Source organism: Octopus bimaculoides, chromosome 7, assembly GCF_046866305.1.
Source record: "Octopus bimaculoides isolate indiv1 chromosome 7, ASM4686630v1, whole genome shotgun sequence".
Taxonomy (NCBI): domain Eukaryota; kingdom Metazoa; phylum Mollusca; class Cephalopoda; order Octopoda; family Octopodidae; genus Octopus; species Octopus bimaculoides.
The window spans coordinates 31,933,994-31,947,876 of record NC_142934.1 but is presented as its reverse complement, the minus strand read 5'-3'; the positions used below and the strand labels follow the sequence as shown (position 1 = coordinate 31,947,876).

At 38.6% G+C, this 13,883-nt stretch overlaps 1 protein-coding gene across 2 annotated transcripts in view; it reads right to left on the bottom strand.

Moving 5' to 3' along the window:
* LOC106882826 (serine/threonine-protein kinase SMG1) overlaps positions 1-11,552 on the bottom strand; it is a 182,020-nt gene extending 170,468 nt beyond the window's left edge. The window contains exons 1-2 of one of the 2 annotated variants that reach the window (XM_089355109.1): positions 11,149-11,299; positions 9,435-9,452 (exon numbers count right to left, since the gene is read on the bottom strand). In XM_089355109.1, coding sequence (XP_089211235.1) covers positions 9,435-9,452; positions 11,149-11,241 — 111 coding nt within the window. In that variant the 5' untranslated portion in view covers positions 11,242-11,299. Of the gene's footprint in view, positions 1-9,434; positions 9,453-11,148 lie in introns of both variants that reach the window. The other variant, XM_089355110.1, reaches the window with a different exon arrangement.
* Positions 11,553-13,883: the final 2,331 nt, after the last annotated feature.

Below are 13,883 nucleotides of genomic sequence, written 5' to 3'. Positions count from 1 at the left end.
AGTCAGGCAGCACTAGCATTGACCACGCTTGAATTATGCTTTTTACGTGTCACTGGCATGGGAGTTAGTAAGGCAGCACTGGCATCGGCCACAACAACAATTTCACTTGCCTCAAAAGGTCTTCGCAAGCGCAGTTTATTGTCCGATGATTGAAGGGTACTCTTAAATGGGCTGGTTGTGCTGTATTGGCATAGGCCACGGTCACGGTCTCACTTGGCTTGCCGGGTTTTCTCAAGCAAATCATATCTCCAAAGGTCTCGGTCACTTGTCATCACCTTGATGAGGCCCAATGTTCGAAGGTCGTACTTCATCAGCTCATCTCAGGTCTTCCTGAGTCTACCTCTTCCAAAGGTTCCCTCTACTGCTAGGGTATGACACTTTTTCACACAGCTGTCCTCATCCACGTGCAATACATGACCATACCAGCGCAGTCATCTCTCTTGCACACACATCTGATGCTTCTTATGTTCAACTTTTCTCTTAGGACGCTTACACTCTATTGTGTATGCACTCTGACATTACACATGCAGCAGAGCAAACTAGCTTCATTCCTTGCAAGCTTACACATGTCCTCAGCAGTCATGGCCCATGCTTCACTGCCATGTAGCATGGCTGTTCACACACATGTGTTATATAGTCTAACTTTTACTCTGAGCAAGAGGCCCTTTGTCACCAGCAGAGGTAGGAGCTCTCTGAACTTTGCCCAGGCTATTCTTATTCTAGCAGCTACACTCTCAGAGCATCCACCCCCGATACTGTCTTGGTCACCTAGGTAACGGAAGCTATCAACTACTTCTAGTTTCTCTCCCTGGCATGTGATGGAAGCGGTTTTCTGCACATTTTCAGTGTTTATTGCCCCTGAGCAATAAACACTGTTAGCCTTCCTTTGATATTGCTGCACCCCTTATGTGTCCATAGCTTACACTGGGCACATATTATGGAGTTTCTACTTAAGCCTTTTCTACAGATCAAGCAGGGCCATCTACCTGAAGGGATTTGTTATTTGTCTGCCCTCCTACTTAAAAGATTTTGGTTTTTGCTAGGTTAACCGTAAGGCCCTTTGATTCTACATCTTGCTTCCACACCCGAAACTTCACCTCTAGTTCTGATAGTGACTCAGCTATTAGAGCAAAGTCATCAGTATAGAGAAGCTCCCAGGAGCATCCTGTCTTGAATTCCTCTGTTATTGCCTGGAGGACTATGATGAATAAGAGGGGGCTGAGGACTGATTCTTGGTTGACCCCTACTCGGAATTCTTCACTATACTTGTTGTCAACCCTCAACTTACTGACCGCATCCCTGTACATGGCTTGTACAGCTCTCACTAACCATTCTTCTATCCCTAGTTTCCTCATTGACCACCAGATAAGGGATTGGGGAGCCCTGTCAAAGGCTTTCTCCATGTCAACAAAAGCCAAGTACAGACGTTTATCTTTGGCTAGGTATTTCTCCTGCAACTGTCTTACCACAAATATAGCATCAGTGGTGCTTTTCCCTAGCACAAACCTAAACTGCATCTTGTCTAAACTAACTTATTCATCATAGTCCTCCAGGCAATAACAGAGGAATTCAAGACAGGTTGCTCCTGGGAGCTTCTGTATACTGATGATCTTGCTAATTAGTTGGGCTATGACCTTCTCTGTGACTTTCATTACCTGATCCAACAGCTTGATACCTCTGTAATTATTTGTATTTAATGCATCACCTTTACCTTTTTAGCAGTCGACTATGGTGCTAATACACCAGTCATTGGTTACGACTCCTTTATGTATCACCTGATTGACTATACAGGTGACTAAACTATAGCTGACACCACCAGATATTTTAAGCATCTCTACGGTGATTCCTGATGGGCCGGGGGCTTCCCCTGTCTTCATACTCTTAATTGCTTTATCTATCATGGTACTGTCAACTCAGATAGCTGGTCCCTCTGTTAGGTCGACATTCGGCAGACTCTTTCTCCCATTCATTCTCTTTATTGAGCAACCTTTCGTAGTGGCGTCTCGAAACCTCTTTCTTTGCAGCCTCATTAAATGCAAGTGAACCATCATCCATGCGAACACATTTCTCTCCTATGACATCATGATTTTCTCTCACACACTGTCTTGCAACATGAAACACTTCAAGCCTTTGGTCCTCACAACACAGAACAATGGCAAATTTTTTCTTATATGCTTCCCTTCTGGCTAAGTAAACATGTCTTCTAGCTTCCCTTCTGGCAATCTGATATAACTCCCTGCTACCACCGTTCTTCCAGTCCTTCCATGCCTGTTTTTTTTCATTAATGGCCTTGTCAACTACATTGTTTCACCACCACGTTATCCTGGGTTGAGAGGGGACTTTGCACCATCCACAAATCAGGTTGTCCAGTAGGAACCTGCAGCTGTCTTCCACATCATGTGATGCTTTATCCCGTTCTATTTCATCAAACGCTTTGAGTAATATGTCTCTAAATCTCTGTCTATTCGCAGGATCTTTAAGCTTCCAGACCCTTCTTCTCTATGCTGGTCGTCTTCTGGGTATCCATTTAGTCCTGATCCTGAAGTCGCTAACTACTAATCTAAGTTGTGGGGTACATTCTTCAACTGGGAAGGTTTTGGTATTTATAAGTAGCCATCTTTCTGGTTTCCTGGCAAGGATGTAGTCAATTTGACTAGTGTGTCCACCAGATCAGTAGGTGAATAGGTGGCTGGCAGGTTTCCTGAAGTTAGTATTGCAAACCATAAGATCATTTGTATTGCAGAACTCCAGCAGCTTGGTTCCCTCCTCATTGCAGGAACCAAAACCATAGCCTCCATGTACGCCATGGAAAACCCTGCATGTTGTCCAGCATACCCATTGAAGTTGCCAGCCACAAAGAGAAGGTCCCTGTCTATTTGTCGACAAGGTAGTCTGCAAGAGGGTGTCATAAAATCAGTCTTTCTGTTCATCAGGTAGCCCGGGCTGAGGGGTGTAAGCCAAGAAAAAGGTTGCAGCATTAAAATAAAAACTAAATAAAAATAATGAAACCAGAGGCAAGATGGCTAATGAGCATAAGATATTGATCTATTGTGATTGAATTCAAATCTGTTGCATGGTGTTTCTAGGAAAGAACTCTTTAATCTATATTTCCTCAACGGAAATCTTCTGCCGTAAACCAAAATCAACCATCTCTCTCTCTCATGTCTACAACCATGAAAATAGATCTTGGCTCTTCTCACAGAGCTGATGCCTGATGTATATAGCAAACCAATCCAGGTTAATCATATCAACATACACAAACATATGCCATCCCTCAACTCTGAAATATTCCCATCCTCACAGAATTCAGACAACCAGATTCCAATGAATTGTGTTAACATACACAGCCACAAATCTGTATAACATAAGTACAGATGATTACATCTAATGTAACATGGAGTTAAGCACAAACATTAAGGGTACTGAATAGGTCTTCAGTGTCATAGTGTTGCACCCAGTTCCCATCTATCAAACTCCCTCTTAAGGATCTGATTGGCCCAGAGCTATAATAAAAGACACTTGCTCAAAGTGCCATGCAGTGAGACTGAATCCAAATCCCTGTAGTTGAGAAGACACACCTGCACCAATAAGAAATGCTTATAGCAGTTAGGTTTCAGTATCAGATGAGAACTAGTTTTCACCTTGATATCTGTGTGTGTGTGTGTGTGTGTGTGTGTGTGTGTGTGCGTGCGTGTGTGTGCGTGCGTGTGCGCGCGCACAAACACACACATGTATATACTTATGAACATATATAATGTGTATACATTCATACATGCACACACACACACACACACACACATATATGCATATAGTTATAAACAAATATATAGTGTATACACACACACACATATAAACATACATAAATATATATTCACACACACACACACACACACACACACACACACACACTTCATAAGCTCACACCTGGGAAATAAAGGCATGATTGAAATGTTTGTATTTTCTGTGCAAACTTCTTTGCAATCAGCAATAATTCATTCTTGTGTGATTAGCTTAATTATTGTCACCCAAGAGGAGAAAATATTTGTGACACTCATGCACCTTCAAAGGACATTGACAATATGTGAAGTGGAAGTAAGAATAATTACAACCAACACATCAAAACAAGGTCATGCACTCACTTTGCAAAAAGTTTATCTTCTCTGCATAAATACAGTCTGTATATCCTAACAGATTTATGTCTTTTGTATAAGTAAGAAACACCAAACAAAAAGCTATTAAAAGTGGTAGTAGTAGTAGTAGTAGTAAGAGGAGACACTCACTTTCTTATAAAGCTACAACTAAAAGGCATGGGAAGAGGAGGTGAAGTGTAGTCAATGTCGGAAAATTTAGAAAGGAAAGTGGAAGTCCATAAAGATACAAAGATGTGTGTGGTGGTGGTGGGTGAGTAAGGGTGTTCAAGTAATGCTTGTTGAACCAAACATGCAGAGTGAGATATCAAATCTGCTACTTTTCTATGAAACAAGTTATATGTTCGCTGTACCAGCTGGTTTTCTAAAAGGACATTTGCGGTTTAGTTTATGTTGCTCTCAGTTTTACTACAAGTGACATACAAACACATTATGTATGCATACGATTACAAGCTCACACCAACACCAATACATGCAATACAAACAACTATTTTAGTATATGCTGTATACAAACAGGATATACTATAGTAGTATTATTTCAAGTTTCCATAAAAAGCTCAAACCAAACACATTTCTAGGACATTCTAAAACACCAATTGCCTTTTGTTCCCCGAAAAGTTAACAAATTATAATGCCCTGTGGTGAAGACAGAAAGCAGGACACTTTAGAAAACAACTTAATCAGAGAAAGCAGTACTGAAATATCTGGCTACAAAGAAAGAGAACCCAGGTGTTGTGGATGAAGTTTAAAAGTGCAATATGTTTGAGTTTTATCCAAGATCAGCAGTTTTAAGACATCTTGTGGCATTATGGAGACATTTTCCATCAACAAAATCTGCTCACAAGGTATTGGTTGGTTCAGGGCTATAGTAAAAGCCAGTTGCCCATGGTGCCATATAAAGAGACTGAACACAAGACATGGTCAGGAAGCAAGCTTCTTTACACAGCTACGTCAGTGCTTATCTTGGTGCAAGTTAATTATCGTAAATTATCAAAAGGGAGGAAAAAAAATTGGTCTCTCTCCACTAGTACAAAATGTGGAGATAGGATTTTGGCGACTTAAGTCAAACTGACACAAAAGTTGTATTTTCTAGTAGACATCAGAATGATGAAAAGCAAAATTTATCTATGAAAAAATATTGAAATGCCTTTCATCATGCTAGTTAAGACACTATTTTACAAATTAGGCCATTTGTATAAATCATTAGAACCGATGGATTTACAATATTGCTATTATCATAAATCACTCTACCATGAAATAGAATAATACACCTTCCAAGCAGGACTCAATGACTGAGATCAGGTTGCAATTTATTTACATGTACATAGCTTCTGATCACCTTAGACTAACAACTACACTGTACCTCCAATAATAATAATAATAATATTTAATAATAAATGTCCTTTCTACTATAGGCACAATGTCTGAAATTTGGGGGAAGAGGGATAGATTACATTTGACCCCACTGTTCAACTTATTTTATTGACTGTGGAAGAATGAAAACCAAAGCTGTCTTTGACAGAACTATAACAGACTGTAAACATCTGGAAGAAATGCCACTAAGCATTTTGTCCAATATGCTAACAATTCTGCCAGCTCGCCCCCTTAATAATAATAATAATCCATTTTAATATAGGTACAAGGTCTGAAATTTGAGGAGAGAGGACTAGTCGATTACATCAACCCTAGTGATTCACTGGTACTTAATTTACAACCCCGAAAGGATGAAAGGTTGAAGGAGACCTTGGTGAAATTTGAACTCAAAATGTAGCAAAATACCGCAAAGCATTTTGTCCAGCATGCTAACAATTCTGCCACCTTAATAATAATAATAATAATAATAATAATAATACTTTTTAATATAGGTACAAGGCCTGAATTTTGGAGGAGTGGGATAGTTGATTACGAAAGATATAGTCGATCTCAGTAGAATTTGAATTCACAACGTGAAAATGACGGACAAAATACCGCTAAGCATTTCACCTGGGAAATTTGGGGAAGTGATTACACTGGTGCCAGTGCTTCACTGGTACTGTATTTTATTGATCTTGAAAGCTAACCTCAATACAATTTGAAACCGGAACATAAAGATCTCAAAATAAAGTCTCTCAGCATTTTGTCTGACATGCTAATGATTCTGCCAGCTTACTATCTTAATCATCATCATCGTCTAACGTTTTCCATGCTGGCATGGGTTGGACTGTTTGATAGGAGCCAGCCAGCTGGAGAGCTGTCCAGACTCCAGTTGTCTGTTGTGGCATGGTTTCAACAGTTGGATGCTCTTCCTAATGCCAACCACTTTACAGAGTGCATCGGGTGCTTATTATGTGCCAAGCACAAGGCCCGAGATTGTATGGGGAGGGAGAAATTGATTACATCCATCTCAGTGCTCAGCTGGTACTTATTTTATCAACTCTGAAAGGACAAATGTCAAAGTTGACCTCAGCATCATTTGAACTCAGATCATAAAGCCAGATGAAATATCAAGATTTTGTCCAGTATGTGGATGATTCTTGCCTTCTTAATAATAAAAATACTCCTTTTTTTAATAAAAGCACAAATTTTGGAGGGGCTAGTCAATTATATCAACCCCAGTACACAATTGGTATTTAATTTATTGACCCTTTCAGGGTCAATGAAGTTGACCCTGGCAAAATTTGAACTCAGCATGTAAAGACAGACAAAATGCCACCAAGCACTTTGCCCAGCGTGCTAATGATTTTGCCAGCTCACTGCTTTACAATAATAATTTAACATAAGCACAAGGCAACTTCTGGTAGGTGTAAAGACAGTTTGACAGCGGTATATGACCACTGCTTACATTATAAACACATGAAGGACAAAAAGCAAAGATGACTCAGCAGTATCCAAACTAAAGGTTTTAACTTAATACCAGAAGGAATTTTGTCTGAAGTGAAAGTATCATATACCAGCTCATCTTGTAGAAATTATTTCTCATTTAGTAACCAATGAAAAGGTTTAATTGATTACAATGACTGCAGTACTTGAATTGTACTTGATCAAATGTCTTCTATTTGCCAACCAAAGTGAATTTGGTGGATGGAAACTGAAAGCCCATCATGTATCACCATCATCATTTAATGTTCTTTTTTCCATGCTGGCATGGTTTCTACAGCTGGATGCCATCAACCATTTAACAGAATGTATTGGGTGCTTTTATGTGGCACCAGCCCTAGTGAGGTCACCAAGGACTCACAAGATAAGACCCCTCCATTGAGTGGGGTATAGACTGGAGACAGAAACTATGATAGACTGAGAGAGGAGCAGGTGTCTTGCTGAAGAGGTGAATACATGTCTTGCCCACCTGGAAAGTGAGGAGAAAAAGAGAGAGGAAGAAAGATATGTGAGGTCCAGGTACAACATGAATATGAGAGAGAATAGGAAGTGCACTGAGTAAAAATAGTGTGACAGATGAATAGAGATAGGGAATGAATTGGATGCAGAGGATATCAGTTCAGCAGAGGGGGAAGGGAAGGAAATAAAAGAGGAGTTGTGGAGGAAGGCTTGACAGGGCCTCAATTCTACTGAGATTGGCATTATGCTGTGCTTGAGAAGACCTGCCTTTCATCTCAGTACCCTGTCATCTCCTCTAAGAGGTTCCACATCTTGAGATCAGTCTACCCCTTCCTCATGCTCCTTCCATGTTTAGCAATCGGTACTTCTTTACACAGCTATCCTCATCCATCCAAAACACATGACCATACCAGCACAATCTTCTCTCCTCCACACCAATTCTGATGCCTCCTATGCCCTGCTTTGCTGTACATGCACACTGACATTGCACATCCATTGGAGCACACGTGTTCCATTTCTTTCAAGTCTCCACATGTCCTCTGCATTCACAGCCCAAGTTTCAGTCCTGTAGTATTGTTGTTCGTACAGAGGCATCATACAATCTGCCTTTCTTTCTGACAGAGAGGTCTTTTGTTACCAACAGATATGCAAGATCTCTGAACTTTCTCCAGCCAATTTGTATTCTAGCACTATACTTTCAGAGTATCTTCTTTCATTGCTAATTACATCACTTAGATAACAGAAACTATCTACTACTTTTAGGGAGCCTCCTGCGTATTTCAGAACATCTATTTCCAGTGAGCTCTTATTTATTGCTCCTGCATATATGTCACAAACAAATTCTTTTTCTGATAACCTTCCTTTGATTCCACAGCACCACTTATGTGTCAATAGTTTGCACTGAGCACACTGAATGGAATTTCTACTTACACCTGTCTACATATAGAACAGGACCATTTACCTGAAAAGATTAGTGTTCATTCAGTTTTCCTGCTAATTAGATCTTTAGTTTTTGCTAAGTTAACCATAAGACTCTTTGGGTCTAGGTGTGCTTCCATATATGGAATTTTAATTCTTCTACACTTGCAGCTATAACAAGGTCATTAGCATAGAGGTGTTTCTATGAGCTACTGGTCTTAAGTTCCTCCAATATGGCTTTGAGGACTATGATAAATAAAAGGGGGCTGATAACTGAACCCTGATGAACTACCTGCACATTGAATTCACTAGTGTACTTATTGTTAACTCTTACTTTGCTAAAGACATCTCTGTACATGGCTTGAATGGCTCTCACTAGCCATTCATCTACTCCTAGCTTTCACAGTGACCACCAGATGAGGGACCAAGTCATCTTGTCAAAGGCTTTCTCAAGGTCAATGAATGCTAAGTACATGATATGAAGTTCAACAAATAGAGCACTCAGTGTGTTTATATGAAAGTGATGTAATGATGTAACTAAGAAGAATACAACTGAGATATGCCAAATCCCTTTCCAGCTACCAAAAGTAATGTGTCAAGTTCAACCAGTCTACAAACAGCATGGAAAGTCAACACTGATAGACATTTTCTTAATTTAGATTTCATCTGGTTTATGTAATATCAAGTTTAACAAGGTTTCACCCTTTCTCGCCACACACACACACACACACACACACACAGTATGTCCTGTAACTTAGTGGCCTGATAAAAATAAGTACCAAACTGAAATAAGTACTGGGGCCAATGTAATCAACTAGTGAATACTAAAAGGTTAAACTGATAAGATTATATTTGTGCATGCGTGTGTCCGTGTGTGCACACATGCATACACATTTGTATGTAGAAGAGAGAAAAAAAAAGCAAAGAAAAACATGTGAACAAACAAGTGCAAGTTGAGAGAATACAAAAAAGGAAAAACAAACTATGTTAAGTAATTGTTGTAATTAGTATAGTAAAGAAACAAAAACTGACTAGCAATCCTTCTAAACTTACCTGGCCCTCTGTTACATCCTGAATAGAATAGGAAAAATATATGCAGATGGGCAAAACTATGGTAAAGCATTTCAGAAAAGAAAGGAGGGATTTTTCAAATGGAAAAAAAAAACAAAAAAACAACTCATATATCATCATCATCATCGTTTAACGTCCACTTTCCATGCTAGCATGGGTTGGATGATTTGACTGAGGACTGATGGACCAGGTAGCTACACCAGGCTTCAATCTGATTTGGCAGAGTTTCTACAGCTGGATGCCCTTCCTATGAGATTTTTTTTTACATATGTTTATATATGTATGTGAAGGACTGGATATGTGAAAATTCTGTAATCCACAGAAAAAAAAAAGAAAAAAAAACTGCAAACTGAATATCAGTTTCCCATTACCTGAGAATGGATTGGCTTTGTTACTGTTGCTGTTAACGTTAGGCAATTCCAGTCAGTTTATGCTAGACAAAACAATAACCCATGTCCATCATCTAAGATACACTTCAATCAATCTAAGGACAAAACACTGAAGACTGTTGTATAATGGTCAGTAGGGTTGGGTGTAGTGGTATAGCATGACAGTGAATATTTGTTGCATTTTTGTGTTGCAGGTGGCTAGGACTATGATAACAGCTCTTTCAGGAGACTAAAGCAGAAACAGACATGGTGTACTTAGTCAATGCATATCAGTCTCAATTGTACAAATATTTCTGAGTAGTTGACAAGCTGGACTAATAAAACACTACCAGAATGCAGGTAAATTGGCTGTGCATGTGGAATTTGAGTTAATCCAACTCAGATGGGACAATTTAAGATGAGACATGACTTTAGAATAGCATAATAGATTTTGCAGTGTTGGCTTGAAGTAGTGTCTATTTCATCTTCATCATTGCTTTAGCATTCACTTTTCCATGCTTGCATGGGTTAGACAGCTTATAGATATAGATTTTCTACAGCCAGATAGCTTTCCTGTTATCAATCCTTACCAGTTTCTAAGCAAGGTAATATTTCTCTTGGCCAGTCATGTTTTTGCTGAACATTGGAAATGACTGACAAACAATATCAAGACAAGGGGACAGACACACACGCACACACACAATGATGGGCATTTTTCAGTTTCCATCTACCAAATCCACTCACAAGCCTGGAACTAACTACAGCAGAAGACACTTGCCCAAGGTGACACATAGCACTTCCTGTGCTTCAGGTTTGAAACAAGTTTGCAACCTTATACAAACAATATGCAAGCAGTTAGAAAACATCTTGTCTAACTAAAGTGTATGGTTTTTACATTCATGCATAATTGCACAATAAATTGCTGAGATCATAAATGGACATTTAAATTTTAGCTCAGGTGTGCAATTAAGACAAGGGGAAAATGATTCTACAAATAAATACCACTGCTATGGTTGGGGAAGAGAAACTAAAATTTAACCCCCTCCCCCCATCACTATCATATATGCAAATGCTGACATCCATCATTTACGTAAAAAAACTAAACTTTAACTCCAAAGAGAGAACCCCCTACACTGACACTCAACCAATTAAAACTAACAAAATCTATCTCAAATAACAGCCTACTGATTTAAAGGGAAGAAGGACATTAGATAGAAGTAAAAAGACAAAAAAATGTGGAATCTTTGATCATAGTGTTGTTCAATAAGAGGAATTCATGGGGGCTAAACAATAAACAAATATATAAATAAAACAATATTTAAACTTACTTTTACTCCATCAGTTGAATGTAAATGATCTTTCAGCTGTTTGGCAGCATTGAGACGCCGGTCTCTATCACTCTCCTTGAGCAGACGTCGCATCAACCGGGAGAGTCGAGAGTCATCAGTAAAACTTTTCGAAGGGTCTAAAATAGTAAGGTATAAAAGAGTAAAAAATGAGAAAACATTCCAACTTTTAATATTTTAAGAAGAGCAGAGAAATATATGTGTAAAATTCTTTCGACTAAAGAATGACAGTTATCTGTAAACAGAGATTATTTGGCTTTGTTTTAATTAGTCAAATTATGCTAAAACTAGTTCTGATAACTACATTAACCCTTTAGCTTTCAAACTAGTCATATCCAGCCAAAATATTCTACTTGTTTTATGTTCAAAGTGATCAAATCTACCCTACAATGTCAGTATAAGAATAAAACAGTCACATCACCAAAATCTTAAAACTGAGATAAAGCATGATTAATTCAAAACAATGTGAATAAATAACCATTACATTTGTCAGAGTAATCTGAATGCTTAAGGGTTAACAACAGCAAAGTGAAATGGCTGATTAGATAAGGTACTGAGTTACCAACTCCCAGTTTGTGGTTTCAAATCTATCACAAATCTTTTGTTGTTTCAAAGCAAAACACTTTATTTTTCATAATTCAACATGTTTTGAGTCAGTTGGATGTCGGGAAATAGGTATCTAGACATCTGGGAATGTAATTAGAATCATTCTTCCTATTCTCTCTTTATCCACCTTCTTGTACCATGAGGATATGCCCGGACACTTCAGCTCCACCATCATGTTCTCCCATTCCTGCTGGGGTAGCCATGTATCTCGCCTTTATACTTTATCATCTTAACACCTGGCACGAAGTTACCTCCCCACAACATATATATATATATAAACTTACAAAGTAGACATAAAAAGATGATAAATTTAACTACTACTCCATAAATTGAAAAAGTAATGAACAACTTCATTGGGGTCTCATCACTTGACATAATCCATAGAAATAATCAGTCAGTCTGTTTATATACATAACAAATCTAGTAGCTTCTGAGAACTGGAATTATTAATTTGCATACTATAACTATTTAACACTTTATTATTGGCTTGTCAACAGGGATTCCACAAAGTATCAAGATATGATAAATGTGCCTGTGTGTGTGTGTGTATATATATATATATACACACACGATCTTTCTTTCTTGGCCTAACTGCCAACCGTCAACACCTCATGTCCATCTCCCATGTTCCTGCCTTTAGGCTTTCACTTCATACATGCCAGCTCAATTTGAATTGTTCTCAGTCGAAAGACACCTGTTGTTATTTCTTGTTGTTTGTATTCGTAATTGCGTACCATGTTCTCCGCTTTTTGTTTATTTGTTTTTTTTTTGTCTTTGTTACTGTACATATTCGAGAGCTTTCTTAAAAAGAGCTCTAATGCTCTTTTTTGGGGGACAACCAGATCAAACCATCTCAAGTGTAACTGCCCAAAATGGTCGTGACTTCTGGGATTTGACTGATGAAAGAAAGCCAAGAATGACCTGTCTTTTTTTGCTTGTCCTAATTGTCGTTTCTCTTGTCTGCCTATGTATCGTCTATCTGTCCAAACGTTTTAATGCCCTCTATTGCATTTATATATATATATAACATCATCATCATTTAACATCCGCTTTTTGGCTGGAACTAGCAAGCTGGAAACTTGTACCAGGATCCAGTCTGATTTCAGTTTGAATTCTATGGCTGGATGCCCTTCCTAATGCCAACCACTCTAAGAGTGCTTTTACATGTCACTGGCACAGATGCTCTTATGTGTTAACAGCATTGGTGCTCTTACATGTCACTGGCATGGGTGCTCTCACGTGTCACTGGATATGTGCTGTTACATGTCACCAGTACCAGCCGCAACTATGATTTAACTTGCCTGACGAATCTTAGGAACAGCAAATCACCAAAGGTCATGATCACTTGTCATCGCCTCTGTGAGACCCTACATGCGAAGATCATGCTTCATCACTCTGTCCTATGTCTGTCAGGGTCTACTTTTTACACAGATTCACCCACAATTAGAGATTGGCACATTTTTATGCAGCTGTTCAAAAGCTTAAATTGTATGACAAATATTCAATATTTAGAACTGCATATATATATCCATTCATGTATTGGATCCTTTCTTATGAAATACAGGTTTGTGTGTTACACAGAGTATATGTAGAAAACAAAACAAAAAACAGACATTGTTTATAAGATATTAAGCTATCATAAGGTGTTCAACGGAAAGGAGTATTCAGTGGAAAATGAAGTGGTAAGGGATATTATTGTAAATGTGACAAAAGAGGTTCCAAGGAGATGGATTACTGACTGTACAGAAGGGGTTCATATAATTACAGCACCTGAGTGAATAGCCCTGTAGCTAAAAGAGTGATGAAGGGATGGGTTTTAAGAAAATGAGTTATAGGGGAAATACTCAACAATTACAGATTAGATGTCGAAGCACAGATATAAATGATATACTTTTTGGATCTCATTTTTGCTGAGACGGATGAGTCTTCTTGAGCATAGTATATCACCAATCATCTTGGACCTTTATCTCTTCTATGAGGGTCAACATCCTGAGATCAGTCTTCATGGGTCTCTCTCTTCCACAGCTTTCATCCAGATTTAGCAATCAGTACTTCTTTATATAGCTGCCCTCAACCATCTGCATCACAAAACCATACCAGTAAAGTCTATT